This window comes from Poecilia reticulata, linkage group LG7 (assembly GCF_000633615.1).
Source record: "Poecilia reticulata strain Guanapo linkage group LG7, Guppy_female_1.0+MT, whole genome shotgun sequence".
Lineage (NCBI taxonomy): Eukaryota > Metazoa > Chordata > Actinopteri > Cyprinodontiformes > Poeciliidae > Poecilia > Poecilia reticulata.
The window spans coordinates 16894576-16922442 of record NC_024337.1 but is presented as its reverse complement, the minus strand read 5'-3'; the positions used below and the strand labels follow the sequence as shown (position 1 = coordinate 16922442).

The 27867-nt window shown below is 38.4% G+C and overlaps 1 protein-coding gene and 1 long non-coding RNA gene across 2 annotated transcripts; one reads left to right on the top strand and one right to left on the bottom strand.

Moving 5' to 3' along the window:
• Positions 1-2438: 2438 nt before the first annotated feature.
• On the top strand, positions 2439-9608 carry slc52a3-1 (solute carrier family 52 member 3-1). Its single transcript, XM_008414427.2, has 4 exons — positions 2439-2708; positions 4211-5245; positions 8919-9042; positions 9199-9608. Exons 2-4 carry the CDS (start codon positions 4245-4247, stop codon positions 9409-9411), a joined length of 1338 nt encoding a protein of 445 aa, XP_008412649.1. The 5' UTR covers positions 2439-2708; positions 4211-4244; the 3' UTR covers positions 9412-9608.
• On the bottom strand, positions 9305-16002 carry LOC103467759 (uncharacterized). Its single transcript, XR_534109.1, has 3 exons — positions 15964-16002; positions 15267-15355; positions 9305-9386 (listed from the first exon to the last, which is right to left on the bottom strand). It is a non-coding gene; the product is annotated as an uncharacterized LOC103467759 (long non-coding RNA).
• Between the last annotated feature and the right edge of the window lie 11865 nt (positions 16003-27867).

Below are 27867 nucleotides of genomic sequence, written 5' to 3'. Positions count from 1 at the left end.
GGCCAAGAATGGAAGCAGCACGTGCCACAATAAAGACAGACATAATAAAAATAGATACTAAGAATATATGAAATATTAACAATTTGACATTAAAGTGTAAAAAACCAAACAGTGGGAAGATGAGATTTGGAACTCTGCTCACATCTATAATTGTTTTTATTTATTTTGTAGGTTTCTTTAGATGAAAGCATCTGGAAAATATAAAAATAAACAGTCTGTTTTCAGATGTTGGTTAAGTACTTGACTCTTTATTCAGAGCGAAGCAGCCTCTCTCTCTCCTCACGCTGGATCGACTCCAGCTCCTTTCTCAGGGGAACTGATCTCAAGACGTTATTGATTTCTCACAATCAATCTGATTTCTCTGACCTTCGAGCTTAAAACTGAGCTTAGTTTTTCTTCTCATTGATCTCAACTCACAGATCAATAAAACATCTTGGCTGAGGCATTCACATCAGACTTTAAATTAATTAGATTTTACTAATGACTTAATGACATACATGACATTTATTAATGATTTAAATACAGTTTTGTGCTATTGGTTGGATGCAACATGTTTAAATGTCGATAGGAAATGTTTCGTACAGCCTTACATTTTCAGTTTTCTAAACAATGCAGTAAGAATGCTTTTAAGTGTGTTTAAGGAAGAATGCTTTTAAGTGTGTTTAAGTAAGAATGCTTTTAAGTGTGTTTAAGGAAGAATGCTTTTAAGTGTGTTTAAGGAAGACTGCTTTTGTGTGTGTGTGTGTGTTTAAGTAAGAATGTTTTTAAGTGTGTTTAAACATTCACCTGGAGCTGTATCGTTTACATAACCTGTACTTTTCCAGTCCTACAGCCTGGTAAAGTTTGACAGGCATTATGGCTCCAGATGCAGCTTTTACTAAACCGATTTATGGTTTTCTTCAAGGTCTGGACTGCTGGTTCTGGTTTAATAGGTAAGAACTAGAACAAAAGCAAACATGTTTAAACATGTTTAAAGTTTGTTAAACTTTAAACGATTCCAAGCGACAAACACGGACCAGGAAAGAAAAATGTGCTGTAAATGAAACTGCATCATGAATAATACGGTATAGTGGTGCATTTACTGGCTGAATAAAATGGACAGATTTAGTTGTGATGCATTTAGTGAACCTACAAAGAAAAAAAAAATCTGACTTTCTTAGTATTGTTTTCTAAATCACTCTCCAAAAACTCGTTTGTCCAGTTTTTAATTCTCTCCTTTTTGTCTTTGAAAGAAAACCCATCGACTAAAATGCCATTTAGAGTTAAAATACCAGCCGCAGTGACGTTTTTATGACGTCAGGGTTGTTCAATTACTGACCCCCATGACCTTTGAGATGCAATGAGATGCAAACAACATGCTGTAGTTTCACGTTGCGGCCAGTAGGGGATGGTGAAGGTTAAAGGATTATTGTGTAACAGGAAAGTGGGAAATATTCAATAATCTGCCATTTAATAGAAAACTATTATAGAAGCAAATATGCCTAAAAGTAACCATAAAAAGTAAATAAATTAGATTTTTTGCGTAATAATTAACTTTTAATGTCTCTGTGTTGCAAATGAGATGGAAAAAAAGATCATTACGAAAGAAATTGAGTAAATTTTGAAGAAATAAGGCTGATTGAGTTTCCGATACATTATGAAGGAAATTTAAAAAATGTTGCTTAGCGCTTAGGTTTTTTTTTTATTATCTGTGCTGTTTATTTACTTTCTTTTCTTTTGTAATTTATGTTTAATTAGTCTGTTTTAATTATCTGAAGAGACTTAGTTAAGTGATTTTATTTTTTTCCCTTGAAATAAGAAACTTTTACTTTTAGAGTTAAAGTTTACTTTGTAGCTATTGATATTCTAGTTTCTAGAATATATTTATAATCAGTAATATTTTCTTAATATCAAGCTTATTAAGTAGATATTAAGTACAAAAACACTTAAGAACAATATTCTAAAAAAATTGACCTTGTCAGAAAGCAAACAAGCATAACATCTAAGATCTTTAATCTTACTTTGATTTCTGTTTTTGCAGTGGGGATTTGGTTGTTGACTTGCTTCTTTTATTTGTTTATAAATCGTGGATTACTTATTCTTATTTCTTAGAGAAATTCCTATTAGGTTCTAATTGTACTTTTGTTTTGTTTTTCTTTTGCTTTTTGTTTTGTTTGTCTTTCTTCTAATTCAAGTAAAACACTTTGAAATGCCTTGTTACTGAAAATCTGCTATCTAAAGGTAATAATAAAATTACCTTGTTACTGAATGTAAACATTTCAGTAAATAAAATGTAAAAAAAAAAAAAAAAAGTCACATTTAAGTGAAAATATTGCAAAATGTTTAGCAAATTTTTCAACATTATCTCCTCAAAATCAGTGATTTTGATTAAAAACAATCACAAAACCCTGAAGGAATAGATGTTCAGCATGATTTAATTTTAAAAAGTACCTACTGAAACCAAACTTGGCTTCCTAATTAATATTCTGATAGCCTCTTGGTGGGCTTTATTGGTACGTTTTGGCACACTGCCCCTTTAAGGACATACTGGCCCAAAATGTTTCTGATTTTGACCCAGAGAGGTTTCACTTCCTTATCAGCAGTGAAAAAAGTTCAGGTTTAGGCCCGGCCCACGTTGATTACAGGAGCTGCAGCGGACTCTGACCCACTCAGCAGCAGCGTGTTAGTGCAGAGACGTGGCCGACCTCTTTGAGGAACTGCAGGAACTTGTAAGTACATTTAAACACCCAGCAATCGCTTGAGAGATTGATTCCCTGAACTGACAGGAAATATACCTAAAAGTAACCATAAAAAGCAAATAAATTAGTTTTTTTTTGCATAATAATTAACTTTTAATGTCTTTGTGTTGCAAATGAGATGAAAAAAAATATTATGAAAGAAAATGAGTAAATTTTGAAGAAATAAGGTTGATTACGTTTCCGATACATTATGAAGGAAATAAAAAAAATGTTGCTTAGCGCTTAGGTTTTTTTTTTATTATCTGTGCTGTTTATTAATTCTTTTCTTTTGTAATTTATGTTTAATTAGTCTGTTTTAATTTAATAAAGTTTTGCTCTGAAGTTTTTGTTGTAGTTTTGAACATTGTAGAGAAAAGGGATGGGAAACTTTTTTTTTTTTTTTTTTACGTAATGCGACCTGTATCCGATCTTTTCGTGGCAGTCTGAACAGCACAGGTCGGATTCTTTTTATAATGCGACCCGTATCCGATGCGTATCCAATCGATTCAAATGCGACCCAACGTTCAGGTCGCATTCATCCGAACTGAACGTCACTGATTCTCAACAAATCTCACTATTCTGCGTCCTGATACGAGCAAGTGGGAAGAAAACCAACAACCATGACGGACTATATGAGGATTCAGTTGTTAATTTGCTGCTCCGGCCGGACAACAACTTCAAATATATAAGCTAAACTCTACCGTTAGCCTCCATGTTTACTTCCGCAAACACGGAGCACTTCTTCTTCTTTTTATGGCGGTTGGCAGAACACTGAGAACGCTGACGCTATTGCGCCCTCTAGTGCGCATGCGGGATACTTTCAGGTCGTTTGCCCGTTCACACTGCAGAAGGCATACAGGTCGCATTTACTGGCAGTGTGAACGGTCCTGGCAAAAAAAATAAAAAATAAAAAATCGGAATTGAGTCACTTCTGGCTGCAGTGTGAACGGACCCTACCTAGAGAGATGTGCAGAATGTACTCTACTTAAATCAGTAAATTAACCTGTGGATGACACAATTTCTTCCAAAACGTCAAAATAAGTGCATTGAGGCATCTATTCTATGCTTTTGACTTTTGACTAATTGTATAGCTAATTAAAATAAGCTGCCAGTGCAGACTGAAATTAGCTTGGAGAGCATTAATAAAGGGTAGATGTCCAAATTAAAGACGTAATTTGGAGAAAAAAGTCAGAATTCTGAGATTAAATTCAGAATTTGGAGATTAGAATCAGAATTCTGAGATTAAAGACATAATTTGGAGGAGAAAAAGTCAGAACTCTGAGATCAATTAAGAATTCTGAAATTAAATGCTTAATTCCGACTAAGGGCAGAATTATGAGGGAAAATGACAGAACTGTGAAAAAAAATTGAATTTTGAGATTAAAGTCAGAATCCACTGATCCTCTTCCTGTCAGTTCAGTGTTAAAGTAAAGCCTGGACTCCAATAACCAAATGAAGCTTTCAGCTCCATTGTCTTGATGTCTCTGCGTTAGGTATGACCAATCTCTAGACGGATCCGGCTGAAGCATGGCGCTGCAGGTGCACCTCCTAGCCTGCGCCTTTGGCCTGGGCTCCTGGGTGGCGGTGAACGGCCTGTGGGTGGAGCTTCCCCTCATCGTCAACGCTCTGCCTGAAGGCTGGGAGCTCCCCTCGTACCTCACGGTCATCATCCAGCTGGCCAATCTGGGCCCCCTGCTAGTCACCCTCATGCACAAACTGCGCCCCGGTCGTCTCAACGAGCGCGCCGTCATTTGCTCCGTCCTTGCCATCGGCATCGCCTCCTGCATCCTGCTCGTCTTCTTCTGGGACAAAACGACGGTTGTGGCAGGGGCGTCGCGAAGCACCGCCTTCTTCATCATCACCTTCTTCCTCTCTCTGGTGGACTGCACATCTTCAGTGACCTTCCTGCCTTTTATGATGCAGCTTCCAGCTAAATACATCACCACCTACTTCATTGGGGAAGGGCTGAGTGGTTTCATCCCCGGGGTCTTTGCTTTGGCGCAAGGCGTCGGCATGGCCAAGTGCGTCAACAGCTCTCACACGTCAGGAAACCACTCAGGCGAGGAAGTGTGGTTGTTGCAAACACAGTATCTTCCTCCAAACTTCTCCACACAGGTGTTCTTCTCCTTCCTGGCGGCCATGATGTGCATTAGCCTGGCTGCGTTCGTTGGGCTGAACAGGCTGCCTCGGACATACGAGCTGTCTACGGAAAACCTTGTGCCGGACACGGTGGGCACAGTCAGCTCTGGGCTGGACAACCCAGGAGCAGAAACTGATGGCAAGAAAAGTGAGCAGGGAGGAGAAGAGAAGAGCAAACCTCTGCTGGCTGAACCACAAGACTCCATTTCCCAGCTGGTCTTCATGTACCTCCTTGTGGTTTGGGTCAACGCTCTGACTAATGGACTGCTGCCATCGGTCCAGACGTACTCCTGCATGTCGTATGGGAATCTTGCCTATCATCTATCTGCAGCTTTGGCCTCAGTGGCCAACCCAGTAGCATGCACTATTGCAATGTTCTTCCAGAACAGGTAAAAAAATACTCTTCACAGAATTTAAGTCATGAAACTCATGAAACATGACCTGACGCTACAGTAAGTGTGTACAAACATTTTTGTCACGTACGAGCCGGCCAACACATAAAGTAATCAGGTTTGACTGCAGAAAACTGAAAAGTAAAAACAGGATCATTTGAAAACACTTGCTATATTTATCCTAGTTTTAATATAGCAATGAAAAGCAGTAATTTGGAGTAAAAATCAATGAGTAGATGTGGTTCTATTTGCCATGAAAATAGGAAAAGCTTTGTTTATCACTTTGTTTTGCATCTAACATTTCTGAGTAGATTTTGATTTAAAAGTCATAGTTTGGTCATAATGTATAGAATTGTGTTTGGGAGGCCAGACAAAATAAGTCAAGGGGCCGCAAATGGCCCCACACCTCACTTTAAACACCCTTGCTCTGCAGGTGAAGTAATTAGTAATGGGGAATAACAAGAGGACCCTTGCTGCTTATATTGGATTTCATAAGGAAAACAGAAGGCAGGTGCTATAAATCAACTTCAGTTGATTAACAAGCAAAAAGCCAGCACTGAAAAAACTGAAGCGATCTGAACTCAAACAGGCTGTGGAGAGAAAAATTTTGAAAAATTTAAAAAACATTTAAGACATTGCATCCCAGCAAATTCTAGGATGTTCAGAAGAAAATGAAAAAAAAAAACCAGAAAGCACATTTTGGCTTATTATTTGGAAAAGTTGCCAAAAGAAGTTTCTCCATAAAGGAATTTGCCAACTTGCAACTGGTGGAACTGGTTCACTGACATTTGGACAAATTAGACCAACGTAGAAAAGTTTGGCCATGATACACAAATTGAGGTGATAATTTTGGCTTTTGTTAATCCATATCCAAGTGGATCTGGTAGGGTCACAGGCTGCGTGCTTTCAGAGCCACCAAAGAGAAGTAGCTCATAACTTTCAGCATTCACTTGAGCAATACGCTGACGAATCGTTTTGAGGGGATTTCCACTGTATCTGGATGATCCAAGTATCATGCCTGTCCTGCAGGCTGCTTGAACACATTTAGTACCTCAAATCCTACTGAAGTTGGACCAATTTCCTCGTGGTATGATCTACATCAGAGTCATCTGATCAGATAATCTAATCAGGCACAAATAGACTGTGCCGTGTCATTATGTCACAGTAGTTCTGAAATCCAGATTTAGCCTTAGAGCTCGTGGTAGTCACAGATCTATGATTACCTCCAGTCAGACCAGAGGAGTCATTTTGGTGGGTCGACTTCAACCCCCCATCCTGTGTCAATGTCCCAAAGAACATTAGCAAAGAAGTAAAAGAAAAGCAAAAGAAAAATTAATAATGGCGTGCATTTCCGTCAACCAGATGGAAATGCTGTGGTGTTGCTGTAAAAGCAAAACACTACAACGGTGTTTTAGGGCCACTGTAGATAGGAAAAAAAAAACATTTCTGCAAAAAAAAAAAAAAAAAAATCTCAGAAATAAGGTTGTGAAAAACCTCAGAAATATTCTAAAATAAATAAAATGTTGAACGTTTTCTAGAAATTTTCTGAGGTTAATCTCAAAATTTCTAATTTTCTTTCTTGCATACGTTCGAATTTTCTGATTTATTTTTACGGAAATTTAGCCATTTCTCTTTCAATCTTCCATGGCTCTAATACACCATCCTATAATCCCACTCCCAGAAAAATTTGAAAAATTCCACCCAAGTGGGTGGAGCCAATATACACTGAGGGGCGTGGCCAAGTTTAGGGGGTGAGAAGAGTGGTGATTTGTTGGTTGTGATTGGTCTATTTTCATGTAAGGAATACTCTGATTGGATGAAATGGTGAGCGCAGTTGGTTTTGTGTGTCAACGTGCTTTGAAAGACACGTATTTTTGGCCTTCTTGGTGTTCCATAGATGAGGAGCAGGAATGTCAGACGTAAATTTAGCTACCGACTGTGAGATATAAATGCAAAACACCACAAATTATTGTTTGTTTGCATGAATATATGTGCTCACATCAGTTTCACTTCATGATCAGCTTGGTGGCATGAAGACAGCGATACAGAAATGCAGTTTTTGAGCAAAACTGCATAAAAAGTCACGGTGTTAAAACATCCACATTCCCCCTTGGGTGTGACGCCTATGGTTCAACCCAAGTAGGGCAGCACTAAGCAAGAATTAAGCAAGTCTACTCAAAAGTAATTTGCACAGAAACACACCGTTAAGGTCCAATTTCTACACTTTATCTGCAAAAAAAGTTTATTTTTCTGGTTTAGTCACGTTTTAACAGAATTTTGCATAAAAAAATGTCTGCAGATTTTACCTGAAACAAGGAGGGCCGAATTTTCCACTTACTCCAGCTAATGGTGGCGCCACAAGCCAGTGAATCACGGAGTGTGTTTAATTTTTTTCCCATGACTGTGTTGACAGCGCAGAGCATCATCAGGACTTTAGTCATAAATTCCCCAGGCTCTGTGGGTTGTGGGGTTGCGTCTCTGTGGAGTGGGTTTGCTTCAGACAGCTGTCTCTACATCTCATCACATCGCTATCTGGGGAGATTATTTGGTTTCTTTCTCAGGTTTATAAAAAACTCTACAAAATTCTCTCTTTGTCACAAGTCATTTAGTTTGAAAGGTCACCAGAAAAAAGATACATTTGTCACCAGGTTTGATTATAGCAACAAAAATGTATTTTAGTGTATTAACTAAAAATATTCAAACACCTGGCAGATTTAAAATTATTTTCATTCAAAACATTATCATACGCTTTCAGCATGCCTCTTCTGGTATACTGACTATTTGTCTTTAGTGATCAGCTACACTTTGCCATCAACCTAATTTTTAGCTCCCAAAACATTTATCTTCCCCCCCAGAATCAATCCAGGTCTTTGGCAAGGCGTCTCCAAAATGTTAGTCTGTCTGTTACTTAATAATAATAATACTTAAAATGATTACTTTAACACAAACTTCATGCAGAAAGACTCCATGCAGGGATTCAAACCCAGGTCTTTCTTTCTGTAAAGCAACAATGCTACAAACTGTGCTAACAATATACTGAAGGCATCGTAACTTCAGATTAGGGCTACAGGTAACAATTATTTTTGTTGTCAAGTAATCTATCAATTATTCTCACAATTTATCAATTAATCAGATGAGAATATTTGCATATTTTAAAATTTTTCATTTAAGCATTTAAGACCTTTCCATCCAATATTAGAAATACATTAAAAGATGCAAACAAGCAATCAAATTCCTTTTACAAATAATAAACATTTACATAACATAATATAGCATTGCTTTAGTGCTTGATCATTTGAAGCAAAGGATGTATCTTCAGAGAAAAAATACTTTTAACATCAAAATGTGAAAAGCTGAGTCATTTCTGCTTGGATTAACATCAGGAATAACCTGATAACTCTTTTTTTAATTAATAATTAGATGGCCAAAGGTAAAACATTTTTGCTGAATTTGAACCGGTTGAAAGACAGGAAAGATCTCTGGTAGCAGTCTGTATTACAGTAAATCTGAAGAAGCCTCTGACTGAAGATACTCTATTTTAGTTAACGATTAATCAATTACTAGTTGACAATTGTTTCTATAAAATCAAAGTGAATTTTGAAACGGTAACCTGCTTTAGTCTTTCATTTGTATCAGGACACTGCAGCTGACTGACTTTGTTTGTCTTCAGATCTCTGATGTTTCTTAGATTCCTGACCTTGCTGGGTACAGTCTTCGGGGGCTACAACATGGCCATGGCGGCTCTGAGTCCCTGTCCTTTGCTGCGTGGTTCTGCTCTGGGAGAGGCCATCATTGTGAGTGAAATCACTGAGTCATTATTTATCAGTGTTTTTATCAGAAAGCTGATAAAGTTCAGCTCCTTCATTACAGCTGATGACGAAACGAGCTGTAACTGTATCACTATGTTCCCTTTTAACCGCCGAGATAAGCAGGTGTTTTGTCCCCACCAGGTGCTCTCTTGGCTCTTGTTCACTGGGACGCTGTCTTACGTTAAGGTGATGGTGGGAGTCATCCTGAGAGACCGCAGCCACAGCGCCCTCGTGTGGTGTGGAGCTGCAGCACAGATGGGCTCGCTGGTCGGCTCCGTCACCATGTTCCCGCTGGTTAACGTTTACCGGCTCTTCAAGTCGGGAGACTTCTGCAACACAGAGTGTCCGTTATGACAGTCGGCCTGAACGTCTCAAGACTCTCAAGTACAGAAACAGATCTGCACCTCAGGACGTTTGTATATAATTACTTTATAGCAGCGAAATACCAAAATGTACGACAGTGTTAGGGCCACTAACTAATAAAAATAAAAAGTAACACCTTATTTGAAGGGGTTTGCAAAAGACTGACATGACAGTGTCATAAACATAACACCTGTTATGAACATGAGGCAGTCTTCATTCATTCGGTAAATAATGACACTTTTAATGGAAAGTTTCATTGGAACTTGCATTAAAAGGGCATTAAACGTCTGAACTTTGTATTGAAAGTGTCATTATTTACCTAATTACACTTCATGACAACAGTCATAAATATTCAGGAAGACTCCTTCATGTTCATAACAGGTGTTATTTCATGTTTATCACAGTGTCATGTCAGTTTTATGCACACTAATTCAAATAGTTACAGAATAAAAAAAATACATTTACAAAAAATGGCATGAAATTACAAGAATGTTAGAATGAAGTTGTGTGAGAATAAAGTAAAAAATAATAAGCGAATGAAGTCATAATATTAGCAGAATAACGTTGTAGCAGTAATATGAGAATAAAGTCACAGAATCACACAAATAAAGTCATAATAATACGTAGATAAAGTTGTAATGTTATGTCATAATAGTTTGAGAATAAAATCGTAAAGTTGCTGTTCTGGTGAACTGCGGGGGACCCACTCCCCTTTTTGCAGCTCCTCTCTGCTTGTTGGTGAGGAGAACCAGGTGGACTCAATCTCCTGTCAATCAGAGTCCAGGTACTTTTGGTGAGACTGACCTGTCATTCCTGTTTGAGAGCATGAGAAGCAAACAGTGCTGGTAACAGAACTGTGTAAACGTTTCTACAAACTGTGAAAGAGAGCCAGCCGGTAAGCCTCACAATGCTGTTGCTCATCGTTGAATTTCATTGGAGCAGCAAATGAACTCTGATTCTTGTATTAAATAGTTTGAATCTTATTAAAGTCAAGATAGTAAGAAAAAAAAAAAGTACACTCGGTGTTTATTGGTTAAAGTAGAAATAAAAAGACTAAAAAGGAAAAAAATGTTGGTCAGAATGTTTGTGAAAATATTGAACAAAATGTTGATAATGTTTATTTATTGCTGCTAAATTTTATTATAGACTATTTGCTATTTATTATATTTTAGAATAACTGGTTTAAAGGGGTGAAATCTGATTATTCACAATGTATTTGTCTTGTTAATTTCATAAYGTAATAGATGTGTTTCTGTTTCTTTTGAGGTTTTTCACCTGAGTGCTGTGTCCTATGTGGACCATCATTCAAAAATAAAGATGGATCAACTAAATCAAAGGCTCTTTGAGTGAAATCCAGGTCAAATTTCATAGTAGAAACTCCCTTTCAAGTGGGGAATCGCACAGTAAGCCTCAAAAACGCGACAGTTATCAAAAATAAGGTTGTATTAAATATATCAGCATCACGTTATTATAATAATCTCGTTCTGATGTTTTAACAGATTAAGTATATTCCTTTTTGTAAAACCAATTATCGAAGTATAATTTCACACCACAGTGACAAGACAACTTTTATGTGCCAAATTTATGACTTTATTCTGATAATGTCACTTTATTCTTGTATTCCATCTACTTTATTCTCATAATTTTATTTTATTGTTCCTAAACTTGGCTCTATTACTCTGTCTTTAAAAGCTCCATTACTACTTGTGCAATAATTTCAGATTATTTGATTATTATTAATGTTATTACTTTTAAAAACACAGCCTTCTGTAGGTGATAATCTAAAACTGTCAAAGAACTAAAATCATGACTGATGCTGATAATTTTCACTCTGCTTGTATAAATGTTTACTATTATGCAGAGAAAATCTATAACCTTTAAAGTGAATTTTAACGGACGAATCCTGCATTGTACTTTCTGACCAGCAGATGTCATAAACACACTTTTAAAACACAAATACACTCATCAGTGAAACGCTTCGACTCCACCTGTAAGCTCAACATTTTAAAGCACTTTGCACCTTAATAACGTAAACTATTCTTCTTTACATCTAAATCATCATTTCAGGTGAAATCCTGATTTTTTCCTCCTAATTTTGCTTTAATCTCAATCGCCACCTTCATTCAGTGTGTTGTAGCCAGATTATAAAAGTTTCTTCAAAGTTGAATATGTTCAATTTAGGACCTTTTATGGCCTTTTGATCTTGATTAAAAGTTATGAACTGCAATAAAGATCAAAAATATGTTTAATTTTATTTAATAGCTCATATAAAATGCAGCTTTGTTCATTTAAAATGTTTTTCAGCTCTGGGAATGATTTTACTGAAGAATAAATTCAGGACCTTAATACAGTGTAAAAAAGCTAAATGAGAACAATGGGTGAATAAACAGACATTTCTGATATATTTACATATAATTTAGGAACAATTATAGATCATCTCACCTTATTTAAGATTTCTAAGGCATTATTATATTGACATTATTAAATGAAATTCTTTTAAAGGTTTTGTTTAGACTGTGCAGAAACCCAGTTAATTATAAACACTAAATATTTAATTACATTCAAATTCAAAGATATTTTATTGACTCTAAAGTGAAAATGAATATTATTGTAAACATTTTTTTTCAAATATTTTAGAAATGCTCTGAAAAATCTGCAAATAAACACGTGCCCACTGTACAGTGATGCTAACTGCACTGAAATAAAATATATGACTTTATAATCTAAAACATCTCTAGTAATTTTGTGGTTGCTATAAAATAAAACATGATTTACAGCAACGCCTCTCTTTCACAGACTTCTGCCTCTAATATTAAATAATCAAGCCGAAAAGTTACAATGTTATATGGGACTGAAAACTGGCACCAAATTATTTTCGATGCATCTCTAGATTTAGTTAGCTGTGGTTGTTTTAATCTGTTCCAGGGTGATAAAAGTTTAGTCACAAAATCATTAAGTCAAAAGTACTAATGGGTCAAAAACTAGCTTTCAGTCAGTTTTTCTTCTTTAATTTGTAATATTTTCATAAAAATAAGTTGCTCAATTTTTCATGTAGGAAAGCAAAWCTTGAAAATCACTTCTGCATGTTTGCCTCATGAAAACGGACATCCAGTCTGCAGATGATTTGTTTCTAAATTGGAACAAAATGTACAGAAATTGATTTATTCTCATCACAAGAAAATGACTGTGGCCTCTTTCTCTGAAAACACCTTCTGTATTTGGTCAAATTTAATGAACTAATTAAATAAATTAAAAGTCTGCTTTAGAGAAAAAGTCACYGAATAAATATGGTGAAATTTAGATTTATGATGAAATTAAAGAAAATGGAAAAAGCCTGCTTTTTAAAAGATGAATATTTTATGTTGTACGCAACTTTTTTGTCTATAATAATAAAAAACAAAATAATCACCCTCTCTATCAACCGCTTTTGTGTGGAGGGAGAAATTTGTTCCATTCTTGAATTGCAGTYGAGGGCCATCAGTGGCCCCAGCACCACACTTTGAACATCCCTGATCTAATCTATGAAGAAGAACAACAACAAATAGGCTCCAACAGATTTCTGCAACATGTTGCAGAAATCTGTTGCAGGTATATTTTTAAGAAATTCAACTACTGTGATAAATCCACTATTATATATTTCATAAATGATTTTGCATATTGCAAGTTGGACTAAACAAGATAACAAACYRTCCCAGAAGAGTAAAATACCCAATAATCAGGAATCGGATGACCMGTTCCCTGAAATATCTGAAAGACGGTGCCGCCAGCGTTTCGAGGAGAACCATGAGRACCAGAGGGTGGTTTCCCCTGAGCAGCTGTCCTCCGTCCTGACCCTTCAGACGGAGAGCGAGAGGTTCCCTGGCCRAGGCCTGTGGGCCGGGGGGAGGAGTCTAATTACTGACGCTCAGCGGGGGCCGATGGCTGTTGCTCCTGCCGCCGGTCACTTGGGAGCTTTTTTGACCCCGACACGGAGTAAAAACAAAAAGATAAGGAAGGCCACAATTAGCCCTACGCAGCCTGCGGGGCTCGGGATCAGTGGAGGAGAAGCACAGATGGTACTTTCTCACTTGGATTTGCTGAATCCACATTGCAGCGTGTACAAACCGAGCAGAAATCACTGCACACGGCTGCAGATGCAAGTTTGCAGAATGGGGTTGTACAAAATCTTAAAGGCAAACCGGTATGTCTACATGGGCAACACAAAACATGCTCATTACTTTTTATTGCACAAAATCATTCTTTGATAATACGATTTCAGAATGAGCTATTTTAGGGTCTCTTGTCAGGCCMCCCAACTCAACGTTTACACTCACACGTGAAAATGGCTGCAAACAGATGCGCAAATGTACAACTGTTGAAAAGCAGACGTAGAGCCTCCTGCACGGCCAGCGAGAATGCAGCAAGTGGTTTCTGGATGATAAATCAACAACAAAACACTTGTCTTTTCCAGCAGCGCTTAGAGTGGCAAAACCAGCTGACCAAACATGCTGGAACTCCATTTGGGTTGCTAGGTAACAGGCTAGGACTCAGCTGGGGTTGCCAGTTAATGGCCCATTGCCTATCAAATGTTACTTAACAATCGGGATGTTTTTGGAAACTGCTCATTTTCCAGACATCAAACATCATTCCTGGGTGTTTCTTTAAGAACTTGGGCAGCTTGTAGAAGAAAATGGACAAATGAAAATGTGCGTGAATTTTGCATAACAGATCCCCTTAAAAAAAATAGTGTGTGTGAGCGCAAAGGAGAAACAATCAGCTACTGTGTTTATGTCACATTTTGTCGCAATGCAACCACAAACTTTAGTTTATTTACTTTTCTAGAATTGCGTCGCTGATGGTGGCAGCAGGTCAGAGCCGCTCCGTCGTGTTAGTCCTGATTTTTCTCTCTCTGTAGATTTCTGTTCATAATTTTTTGGGTTGAATTGGTGCTYGTCTGGACAATTATCCCCTCTGGTTTGTAATGATGTGCAGCTGGAACGATTGTTGCTTTAACTTCTTTACTTYCCAACAGTTGTTTCAACATGTAACCACGGCAACAAGGCAGGGCTGCACGACATTAGAAAAGAAACTGACATTTGAGTTTCTTGTAAACACAGGAATATTCTACTGATGAGTTGAACAGCACCGTTAATCTGCCATGTTGCTGATAATTAACCTGAACTGACACATTTAGCTTTTTTCTGCATCGGAGAATTATTCTTATTGTTATAGCTACACAGTACTACGAAATCTAGAGATGACAACAATATTAGTTTGTCCTAATTCAACTCAGCCATATTTCTAATTTGGGTATAAAAATGAGAGCACAGAAAGATCAGGTTCAGTGTTAGTCAGACCTGCTCCTCTTCGGTGAACATGACCTTGGATGCTTGCATGCAATCAAAAGGATTTTCTTTACGCTTGATTAGCTAAACTCCTTGATTGGCTCTGGGCTTTTGTGTGTGGGGAAATAACAAAGCAGCAAAAGAAAAGTGTATCATTTCCCTTGGAGTGTCAGATGGTCCCATCGCTGCTCCAGCTGGTCAGGAGGGGCCRCGGCCACCTGGACGCTGCGTCCCGGTCCTGTGAGATCCTGCAGTCTCCTCTGCCATGTGAAAACTCCACTTACTACGCCACTGAGAAGTCCATCTGCTCAGGTCGGCACCTCCCAAAGAGTCCCCCCAGCCCTCGACACAAACACAGCCCCCCCCCCCTCAGCCCTCCTCTCGCCGTTCTTCCCTCCCGCCAGCCACAGAGCCTCTCAGCTAAATGAGCAGCATGTCGAATGGAAGCAGGATTTACCTTTCCTTCAACTGTGTAAGGGAACAAATGTGCAGCCGCGTGATGCAATGGATGGAGGAACCCACCTGCACTCCTGCAGCATGGCTGCTGAATCGACAGATGTGTCACCGGTGCGTGACTTTGCACGACTGCAGGGTTCTGCTTTGAAGCACAGCTGCAAAGAGAGGGCGAATATTTGCTGTAACTCTCAGGCAGAGCTGCACAGTGTTTCCAATCATAATCAGTGCAGCAATTTCAATGTCTGCAATACTGAAACTGCAAAAGACTGACAGTAGTGCTGCAACTAACGAGTATTTTATTAACTGGTTATTCTGATGATTAATCGCATAAGATATTGAATGAAAACTTTTTGTTTAACCACTTGCATCTTAAATATATAATATAAAAAATATATTAMATTTTTWWWAAATATGAAAATAAATATTTTATTTCCTAAAATGCAAWAACAAAGCATTCTTTAGTAAGTCACTTGAGAATTTCAGGATASAATATTTTTACAAACTGGGTTTTGTCATCTTAAATTAAAAATGTATATATATTTCTATAGGTATAGTCTAGTTATAGGAGGAGAAATGGCTCTTGAATGTAACAAATGTTGCAATTTTGGTCCTCAATCGAAYCGAGTCCAMCGGACTATACGTTATGAAAAYACARAAGAAGACAAGAGCGCAAATTCCTTCTTCACAAAACGTAAACAAAAATGGAGCAGTGTTAGATCTTTAGTCAAAAAAGATCTAACGAGTTTGTTTAAGTCATATTTACCCAGAATGCCTTGCTCTATAGTCCACTTTCTGCTTTTGGTCTGCAGAAAGTGTTCACATGCGCAAATATGAACTGAAAAGAAACAGAGTTTTTAAGCACAGCGGAGTTTGTTTTTTTTAATTAACTTTGCATTAGGGTTTGATTACACATTCAGACATCCCCAAACGAACCAGCTGCTGTGACAGCACCCTCAGAAACCAAAATGCTAAAGCTCAAGGAGAATAATGGGTACAATGTGATGATAAAGAAAGCAGGAAAAGTGAGGAAGAAATATCACCAATAATGTCACAGTTCCATGTTTCCTTGTAATGGATGTCTTGTGGATCCCATCTGAAGCGCTAAGGAAGTAAGGAAATGTGTTTGGTTGTGCCGCAGGGCCAGCAGATTCTAGCTGCTGATGGGCAGGTGAACAGCTTGTGGGTAAACCAATTGCTGATGCATGCAGACAGGCTCGGCTCAGACAGCATCTCAACGCCTCTCTCCCATCAATTTCCACACACACTCGCTTTAATAAACGTCGTCCATTTATTTGAAATTAGATGTGACAGCCCCATGTCATTTCACTACGGCGTCTSGGAGCAGACAGTGATGCGCACGGGCCCTCGCCTCGTTTTCTATCAGCAGGTATTGATGTTGCTTTAATGAAGTGCCTAGCACTCCACCCTAGGAAGAGACAAGTCTGTCAGCATATGTAAATGCTTCCTGCCTGTCATTGTTGTGGTGGGTTCAGCATGGGTCAGCGTAGATTCCCCCTCTGGGAACCCTTTGTTCTGGGGCCCGACTGTGCCACATGAGGGGACCAATTACWGAGCTGCGCAGCAGGACGGGGGTGCAAACTTGTTACCCCGCTGCAGTGAGCTAATTATTACCTCAACACTGGGTAGCACAGAGCTAGTCCATCAGGGAGGGGAGCAAAACCAAGGTTGCTGCATGAACATTTTAGAGGTGACTTATTATGCTTCCTTGAACGGGTTAGGATTGGTTTATGTTCACCACATATTTTTCTCATTCTTAGATATTGAGATTTTACTCTGCTCAGTTCTGCTTATTTTGAGCTCCTTTCAGAATGAGCTGTTTTAAGGCGTCTTGTCACTTTAAATCCAAATAAAATGCTGCTGGCCACGCCCCAAACTTAACGTTTACACTCTCATGTGAAAATGGCTGCAATTCCACGGAGCATGTCTGATTACATGGAAGAAAAATATAAATAAGTAACGTCATATCTTGTGGGTACGACTTAATCATTACAAGTCGTGGCCTACAATGTACATGATTGAAAAGCAGAAGTAGAGCCTCCTGCACAAGCAACAAGAATGAAGGAAGTGGTTTGTGAATGGTAAGTCAACAACAAAACACTTGTCTTTGCCAGCAGCCATTGTAAAGCGTACATAGCAGTAAAACCAGTTGACCAATACTGATTCAGTTCCGCTTGGGTTGCTAGGAGACGGGTGGAGCTCAGCTGGGGTTGCTAGGTAACGGCTCAATGCGACTTAACAATCAGGAGGTTTTTGAAACGGATCATTTTCTAGACACCAAAATGTTAACTTGCTGACAAAAAATGGATGGCTGTTTTCTGTTTAAGCAAKTGAGCTGTTTTTAAACGCACTAGAAACCCAAATGGAAATCCAAAAATTTGCAAAATGTGAATTTTGAGAAATAGGTCCCCTTTAAATAAGCGGTTTACAGAGTTAACACATTCTGTGAATACATTTCAATTATCAAAGTTCAGGAAAAATATCATCCTTATTTTTCAGCCATAAATAGCAACAGAGCTTCTTAAGTCCCAGCAGAGCTCTCTGTGTTTTGTCAGAGCAAGCACAATTCACATGCAGCAGGCTGCCAACCACATCACCTTGATTTGGTGTCAGGAAGTGATTTATGAAAACACTTCCTGCTCCCTCCGTCTCGACAGAGACCTCAGTGGACCCTGGGTGTTGACACAAAGCCCAGATGGCCAAGCAAACATATTCGCAGCTCAGTGGGCTTTGGTTTCCAGCTGCTGGGGAGACTCTGGCTCTCTGCTGATGATCGAGGGGCTCAAAAGATTTGCAAGAATTCTACAAGAGATAAAATTTCAGCTGGCGCTCCGATCGATGCTTTGTTCAGGGCTGCAACCTGTCTTTCATGTCAAAATCCCACAATGTTCCACAGACAGACTCCCATCACTCGGCTGGCAAATAAATACATTTATGGGAGATATTTCTGATCATCTGTCTAGACTGGATGGATGGATGGATGGATGGATGGATGGATGGATGGATGGATGGATGGATGGATGGATGGATGGATGGATGGATGGATGGATGGACGGACGGACAAACAAAAGGACAGGTGATTGAGTGGACAAACGGATGGATGTACAGATGGATTCATTGGTGGATGGATGGTTCAGAGATGGATGGATGGACGGATGGAAGAACAGACGAATGGACGGATAAATGGATGGATGGATGGACGGACAAACCGATGGATGGATGGATGGATGGATGGATGGATGGATGGATGGATGGATGGATGGACAAACCGATGGATGGATGGATGGATGGATGGATGGATGAATGGATGGATGGATGGATGGATGGACAAACCGATGGATGGATGGATGGATGGATGGATGGATGGACAAACCGATGGACGGATGAACAGACGAATGAACGGATAGATGGATGAACAGATGGATGGAAGGGAATCTGATGACGACTGAAACCTGACGTGGATTAAAACCCAGACTCCCTGTCGACTCCTGTGTTTCTCTGAATCTGCATTTTAATAATTTGATAAACAGTAAAAGCGATTTGTTGTTGGATAAACGAGCCGCCACGCCTGGAGAGCATCAGAGTGTTTTTGTGGCGAATATCTTTGAACCAAACATATAAAAACAAACACTGTGATGTGTGTAGATGGCCGTCTTATCTCGCCATTAGCTCCCTCCCCTTTTATCAAGCCATTCATCTCCTTCCCCCCACCCAGCGGCCAGAGCCGYCCAGCTGCTAGGGGCTACCAGTCCCCCTTGGTGTGTGGGGCCAGTCAAGTGGAAAATGGCTGCCACTGAGAGAGCCCACTTTAGAGAGCCATCATCCTTTGAAGGGGCATGATGGCCTTTGACAGCCGCAGTGTTAACACAGAACCCACACGAACACAGTGCTGCTATTATCGCGTTTACTAAAGCAAAAGTAGAGGAGAGCAGATCAAGGGGAGACGCTAATGGTCGATGTTTGAATCCAGAGATAGAGGGGAGATGGTCCGGGCCCCAGCGGTGGGGAAACATGACATTGGATCACTCACAGACAGGTGGAGATTGTGTTTCAGCGCGTCAGCCGAGCCTTTACCGAACAGGTCGCTCACTGTGTGTGTGTGTGTGTGTGTGCAGCGATGTCTGCCCCATGTGTTCTCCGTTAGCAGCAATGTGATTACTATCGAACCATCTTCCAGTTCCAGACCGACACCGCTGCTACAAACACTCCAGCAGAAACAGGTTTCATGATTTGCTTGACAAAAATAGAGTGAAAATCTCACTTCCTGAAAACTGAGTTAGCATCAGAGATCCAATTCATGCGGCTTTACGCATCAATCAAATGGGAGTCAACAATAAATCAACCAATATCTGACTAAACTGAATTTCATTCATTATTCATTCGTACGTCTGGCCATCTGCAGCTTTCCAAGGGTTACCTTTAGCCCCAGACTGGGCAACCCCTCGGCCTTTAATTGAAACAACTAATTGAAGTTGTTGAAACATTCCCTATAAATGGGACGCCACTTTAAAGGAGCCAATAGTTAATTAGTTTTTATTGACTCCTTTTATGTAAACTGATGAGTTTTTGCAAAAACATSTAGTCGTCTGTAGCTATAATCTCCATTATGAAGGTTATTGGAATCTTTTTAAGTTGTTTTGTTTTGCAATAGCTCTGCTGGAATCCTGCTCTTTATCTAATCCGTTTAAAAACAAACTCTTTATATCCAAGAAAACAACCAAAGTCAAGGTAAAAAGATTATGTTTGAGCTAAAGTTTTAATTTAAAATGATTTGACACAATGGCTGAACCAATCAGAGAACAGCAGTCTACTATGATTAAATTACTTTAACTATAATAGGCGTATAACCGCAGCACAGAGTTTATTACATTAGTGTAATTTTGCTATATTGACTGTGGGGAAACTCACAATTAAACATTGCTTTTCATGCAAAAACAGAACTGAGAACGAGAACTGTTTTGTTTTTATTTGGTTAACAACCCAACAAGTTTCATAAGTACAACTACAAACGTAAATGTATTTCATTAGTACTTGATAGGATAAGCCAACAAAAAGTAGTACATCATTTTAAAGTGGAAACATTTTAGTATTTTGCTTGACAAATAAACATTTAGTGTTCCATGCAGCTGTAGTAGCGAGCTGCATGGTTTTTTTGGGGAAAGAAAAACGTTTAGTAGTTTTTCTACACCTCAATTTTCATTTTTACTTGAGCAATATTATTATAAAGGATTACTACTGTTACTTCAGAGAAATKTCTGGATAATCTACCCACAGTAGCTTTACTGAAATAAATGACAAGCTTGTTTTACCCAACGTTGCATGAAATGCAGACTCACACCTAAAGCTTATGTTAAAGACTTATGGCTCTTAAACAATCTTTGTTTTTCTGTTATTTTCCATCTGCTGAGGCTTTTCTGCCTTTTGGAGATAAAAAAATACTGTATATTTTCACTATAATATACAGGAGTACTTTACCCTATTCTACCTTCAAGCCCTGAATTTTYCTCCCTTTTAATAACTAACTACTACTTTGTGTTGGTTTATCACATAAAATCCCAGGAAAATACACGAAACGTTTTTGTTTGAATAATTATGCGAGGCACAGAAACATGCTATATTCTAGTTATGTAAAATGTATTAAACATAAAAGAGGAAGGAAGACTTGGGATAAATCAAACATTTGGTTTTTGAAGATTTAATTTTTGGAAAATCTGAATGTTTTTCCACCAATGCACTCTTTGTGTTTCCTGGAGAGTGATGTCATCACACTCTGGGTTGCCATCTTGTTTGACAAACTCGTTTTGAAGTTTGTATTTATTTGTGCTTTGAATTCAGATAAACTCTATGATGAAGAATTAAGGCCAGTCTATGTTAAAATAAATGTTATGAGAACTCCAACATGAAAACCGAGGAATGTTGAGCATCTTTTGAAGTTGTACTCTGAAATAAGTCTWACAAATAATACTTGAAAGAAATACTTTGTTTTTTAACAACARAATCAGATAATTATCAGCGGCAGAACTTTGATCAATCATGCAAACAACTTTAAGTGTTTGTTTCTGTTTTAGAAGAAAGAACCACAAACTGAACTTGTTATGTCAGATCATGATAACTCTCTTATAATTTTAACATGTTTTCTTTTAGTAAAATTCCACCTTTTTTCTGCTGATATGATTTTATTCTTGTAATTACACAAAAATTCTCATAGTCGTACAACTCACAGAAGGGATAATTGAAATAAAAGCCACTTTTTAAAAATATATTCTGTCATTCTTAATTTCTTCTTTAAGAAAAGAAGGCGAGGAAAAAAATTGTTTGAAATGGGATCTGATATGAAAAAATCTAACATTTTATTTCTAATCCATGTCGCCCAGGCCTACCAGCATGCATTGGGAAAGCCTGATTTATAGAAACAACATACTTTCGCTGAACTACCCAATGTCACCGTTTGGATGGGAGACACCGCAGAACACAAAGAAAGTGTTTGGACTCACCATGAGTAATTCAAATGTTAAGGTGACAATGAAAACAGATGCTACGCTGGAAGCCTCGTGAACATGATTATTTTTGACCGTTACATTTTAAAAGCAAACGTCAGTGAAATGCAACGTCTCAAGAGCCTTAGCATTGAGAATCAACCAAAAGCTCCWGCAAAAAGGGCAACGTTATTTATTGGCTGCGGTGTGCTCGGATCAGCCTTTGACCTCATGCAACGTGTGCAGCCCAAAATTTATGGGTGCGAAAGATAAAAGCAGAAGCCATTTCATCTGGCTCTGCTCTCGCTGGCCCGTCTCCAACACCGGCTGACTGCTGATGTATGGCTGCAGCTCGGCCGGGCCGCTCGCTCACGCAGCTCCGGCACATGTTGCTGCAGGACACACGTGGAGCGTCGAGTGAGCAACAGTGATTTTAACTGCAACAAATGGTCGAGGTATGTCATTATCCAGATTTTTGGTGAGGGGATCATTACCTGCCACAGATGCCACTGTTGTTTTGCGTCCCCATTTGTCCTGAGGCTAGCAAACCACCATACTTGAAAAGAGCAGAAGGTGCCTTTGTGTAGACGCGCACCTGATCTTAGAAATCAACCGGCAGCTCTGCCCTAATGCAAGTCTCCCTGGCTCTGCCTCAAGGCCGTCCATCTGTTGCTGTGACGAAGCGCGGCTGCAGGTGAATGTGTGTGGCTTCAAGTCGGCATCCATCTGGGTGTGCCCTGAGTGGAGGACTGCAGATTACATGTCGATTTTATTTCTGTTGACACCTTTTGGTCACGAAGACCATATTTAAAGCAAAAAGAGGCAACAGATGATGAGGAATTTGCTAGAAAAATGAGAAAAGCAGCATGACGAGCTGGAAAACACTGAGATCTGTTCAGTCTAGGGCTGAAACGTTTAATTGGATTAATCCAGATGAATCGATTATTGAAATAATCATCAACTAATTTAGTAATTGATTGTTACTGGAATATACAGATTCAAAAAAGCCAATTGCTGAAAGAATAACACATTTAAAACCGGACAATTTTTTTTATTTAAAATAAAAAAAACAACTTTATTAATATATTCTAACTAAAAATCCTCTCGTAGCGTAGTTTTACCTTCATCTAGTTCAAATTCTGTGGGGAAAAAAATCTATTAAACACATTTTTTATGCAATTATTATTTACTTATTTGAAAAGTAATGAACAGATTAACCCTACACTTTATGGTGATTGATGTTAAGAAGAAAGTGTTGAGCTTTTCACATGTTGATGTTAGAAGTATATTTTAGCTGCAGATGCTGCTATGTTATTACATTTTAGGTAATAAAATGTTTACTTTCTTACTTGAGAAAGGAATTAGATTATTTGTTTATTTTAAATCTTTGAATATATTTCTAATATAAAAAACGTAAATGCACCAATTTTGATTTAATCTCCTTAATCGTCAGAATAATAAATAACTATAATAATTATTGGTTGCAGCCCCAGTTGACACATTTATTGTTGTATTCAAAGCAAAAGGAAGCAACAAACTGAGAAATATGTTGGATGTAGAATTAGTCAGAAAATTAAAGCACTCAGATCTGTGCCGTCTAACCTAAGTGACATACGACTCATTAATATTCAGGAAAAACACATGTAAACAAACACAAAGTGTCAGCTGTATGGAAAAATACATGGAAATAAACAGCTTGACATTTTCTTTTAACCGTTTATTTTTCTGTGTTGTATTTGTTGCTGTCTTTTGGCCAAGACCTCCTTCAACAAGGTTTTATCTTATTTAATCTCCATTTGGTTTCAGTGAAGTATTTTTCAATTTGAATCTCAGTCTCATTTTTTAAAATCTTTATTTTACAGATTTTTAAATCTGTAAAATAAAGGTTAAATAAAACTTAAATAAAAAATCTGCTCGTCTATGAAGTGATGTAAGTAAAGTCTGTATTGATGTAGGTGGAGAAAACACAACACTAACATATGCAACACTTTGTTTTCTTCTGTAAATTTCAGTGTGAATGTTAAAACCTTTAATAAACCTGATGGTTTAACTGGAAAAGAACCATAAAGTTTAATTTCCTGCCAGCGTCATGCTTTAACGTCAGTGGATTCTCAAGTGAGCTCCGTAATTCATCCCAGTCTGGTTCTGAAATGTCTGTTTGTGACTGTGGTTGTATGTAGAGCTTTTTTAAGAAGTGCATGCATTATGATGCACTAGAAAGTGTTTTAACTGGTCAACAAGACCTGAAAAGTGTATTAAAAAATGATTCACCATTTACTGTTTTTTCCATAATGACTCAGGTTGTTCAAAGAAACAACTACGCTACTTCCCCAGGAGTCAAACGCATATATCTTAGATTGCTTAATGATAATTTCTGGAGATTTTTGCTCATTATTAAGTTAAACTAATGAGACTACATCACTAACTGTTGGAACTGAGGATTTAAAATCATTCTTGTTCTTTCCTTTTATCTTTTATCTATCCATTTGTTGTTGAAGCAATACATGAAATGATACTATAAATCACAACCTTTTAATTTTTATGCTCATCGTAAAATGTCGCTGTTATATTTGACACATTTAAGAGAATTTGCTGGGACGTACAATAAATTTTTACCAAAATAAACTTGCAAACAAATAAAGAACAAGCCAAGCACATTAAAGTTTAATAACATCACCGAAGTGAAACAAAAAGTCATGTTCAAAGTATACTTTACTTCCAGACATATTTTATATTTCAGGTCTTTATGTGAAGGGCGGAAACTTTTCCTGTAACCGGCTGACTTTTATGGGTCATAATGTAACCAGGCTTTGCATTACAGTAAGAAATATCTGTCTGCAAAAAGCCCCTAGGAACGTGATTTTTGATACCACTGACCTTGTGATTATTGAACCTTGCTGATTGATGTGCGATACATAACCCGCTGCAGGGGCGTTACGTATTGAATCTGTTATATTTGATGTACATAATAGATAAGAAACTGCTAAATAATTCATTGATAACCCAAAGCAGGCATGTGTTGCACAGCTGCTTTGCTGTGAGTTGTTTAAATTTGTAGCGTGTTAAACCACTTTGACATTTAGAGCTTGTATTTCTGCATAATTGGTATCAAAGGACTTGTTATTAGTTTGGCTGTGTGGCGTTTTAAAGCTTTAATGATACAGATTGCTCCTTTATGTATAAACGGCTCCTCTTTAAGCAGATGAACATCAGAAACAGGTGTCTCCTCTCTCTGTAAGCTCCCACTTTAACATGATTTACTTCTTTGTGGGGATTCTGTGCTGGAGAGAATGTCATATGCTAAGTTAACCTCTGCATGGCTCGCTGGCTTGCCGCCATTTATGAAAGGACACCAACACAGACGCACTCTCTCCGATGATGACAACTGGCAAAGTCCCCAACCTTTAAAACAGCCCGAGCTGCGGCTGCGGGATGAATCCGACGGCGTGAGTGCACTCAATAAATCTGCAAGGGTCTGATTCAGACTCCCACACATCGCCATTCAGTGTCCTTGAAACCAGCTAGCGCCTATATCTGTTCAAAAAGACAAGATCCATCTGCTCTGCCACAAGTCAATGAGTCACTGAGAGCACTTTTATTTGCGTGGATGGCGGCTGAGATCCATTTCATAAATATACTGGGTAACATCCTCACAGATTATTTCAAACCGGTCTTGTGGGTTTGTCTTTTCGTTGCGCGGCGTACTGCGAGGACAGCCAACAATCCCATTGAGAAATTAGTAGGGTCCCCTGTGCTTTCCTCTGCTTTAATAAATAATTCAGCTGTCAGGGTGAAAGCGGGGCGAGAAGACCTTGTCACTGGCGACTGACTCAGCAGTCTGCAGCCTGAGGGTGACACTATACCTGAGAAATGCATCCTCTGCCATTCATAACAGGTTGTGACGCTACATCATCGAGGGAAACAACGTCATCTTCCAGGTTCAGTTCAGGAAGCCTTAACCTGTCTGAACCAACTTCAGCGTGTCTTTAGAGGTTTTTGTGTGATGCACCAATGCAGAATAGTGCATATTGACAAGGAAGGAAAATCTAAGTATTTAACATCCTTTACAAATAAAAGATCTTAAACGTGAGCTGTGAATTTCCACTGAGCCCCAACAAGTCACTTAAAGTCTCCACCAGCTTTGCACACACCAAACGTATTTTGAGCGTCAAAACGCGTCCAATGTTTCACGTTTAATGTTCGTGCATTTTGAAGTCAGACACCTGGCGTTTTGCTCTAGACGTGCGTCAGATGAATTGAGATCGCTGTAGGCAGGGATTGAGAGGAGACGGCTTGGCATGTGTGTCGCTCAACTTTTTCACCGTCTCCTGGATAATTAGTTTAAATAAATACAATGTTTATTTCATGTTTGTTTAATGTGACTCAATGTTCTAGGTCCAAGTTTCCTTTCCCCTTTCCTTCTCTTTGCTCAGTTTATCTTTCACCTCACCCTCAGTCAGTACTCTGCAATAAATCAATAACAATAAATATTGCAATCCAAAATACTTCCAATAGAATGTTCAATAATTTCACTGAACTCTGATCTAGAATCGCACAGCATTCTGGGGGATGTAGGCAGAGAAAAGATTTCAACTGCAGCTAAATGAGGTTGGTGGAGTCGACCAACTCTCTCACTAAATGGTTACCTAGCAACAACCTGCTGGGTAAGAAGCTGTTTGAAGTTCCAACCGACTTCGGTTACCTAGCAACAACCTGTTGAGTAACATGGGCAGTTATATCCAAATTCTGTTATTTTAAAGATTAAATTGRAAAAAAACCCCACAAACATATTCTACAAATACAGATTCAGGGATTTAAATACTTTTCCAAATCATAAAAAAACAACTATGAAACTAATACTTACAGTCGGTAATACTGTCTGTTAGAAAAGGGTGAAGTATTTCTAAAGCCAAGTATCAGGTCGAAAATAACATCATAATAAACAAACTGTATGTATGTGTCTGTATCTCGTGAGATTTTTGTTTTTTCTTCAGTCAGTGAAGTTACTCACAGTCGGATAGTCAGAAATTTCACTCAATTAAGAGTAGCGATAATTTATAAAAATGTTACTCAAGTAAAAACAAAAGGTACAGTGTAGTAAAACTAACTCTAAAAGTAATTTTGTTTTCAAAAAAGTTACACAAGTAAACGTAACTACTTGCTACCATCTCTGCATGTAAACCAACTGAACTGAACTGACTGCAGTGCAAACCCGCTCAGTAAAACCACCTGCTCTCCTCGGGAATGTTTTGTTTTCCTTGGTCTTGTTTTGTAACCCAGTCATAACCTGCTGCCATAACGCCTGTTTGCTTGTAACCTCTCTGTAAAACAGCCATCTTGTTGCTCGTCTCTCAGGCTGGTCTCATCCGATGTCCAAATGCAGAGCAGTTTACTGGCCCAGTTTCTGCTCAGAGAGCCTKGGTTTATTAATGTACACTCTGGATCCAAATCATAAAGCTTTACAACCTGCAGACTGAAATATTTATCCTCCTAAACCATGTGAACATTGTAAAAGGTGCACAGACTATCCTCTTGTGCAGATTTGCATTACAAACTGCGTGAGATAGCTAATATTTCTCAACCTTAAACAGACCCTGCTGATATTCAGATCGGCTGATTGAGATAAGTGAGGCAGGACTTCCTTTATACCACCCCGTTAAAGGGACAATTCAGGGATTTTCTCAGGCCGGTTTCTGCTCAGAGGTTGTGTGTGACCTTTAAATGTCTTACCAGCAGCAGATAGCTGTTTGAGCATCCTCATATCGATGAAACAGATTAGTTTTCCAGCTAACGGATAGAGCGCGGCTGAGATAAAAACCACACTTCTGCTATCTTGAAACAACTCTAATCTCCGAAGTGTCATCGTGGTTCAAGTAAACACTATTTTACAAACGTTTACACAAGAAGTCTGCATCAGTTAATAAACCAGTGTTCACTTGAACCGCTATTATAATTTTCTGTTTTATGTTGCAGCACTTTTAAAACACTTTTAGCATACACTAAATGTTTTTGTTTGACTGGTGCCTAAAGTCTCACAATAGGAGGGAAGGCCAATATTGGCCAAATTTATGACACAAGTAATTTTTTAAGCTTTTGTTTGTTTTTATTTTGATAAATATTGCTTACAGCTAATTAAAACACAAAATTGTGTTCACCAGAAAATTAACACATTA

Bases quoted from the DNA above. Each gene is read 5' to 3' on its own strand.
- slc52a3-1 (XM_008414427.2), top strand. From the start codon at position 4,245: ATGGCGCTGCAGGTGCACCTCCTAGCCTGCGCCTTTGGCCTGGGCTCC. The intron at 5,246-8,918 runs GTAAAAAAATAC...GTTTGTCTTCAG, and splicing joins GCAATGTTCTTCCAGAACAG to ATCTCTGATGTTTCTTAGAT. The intron at 9,043-9,198 runs GTGAGTGAAATC...TGTCCCCACCAG, and splicing joins CTCTGGGAGAGGCCATCATT to GTGCTCTCTTGGCTCTTGTT.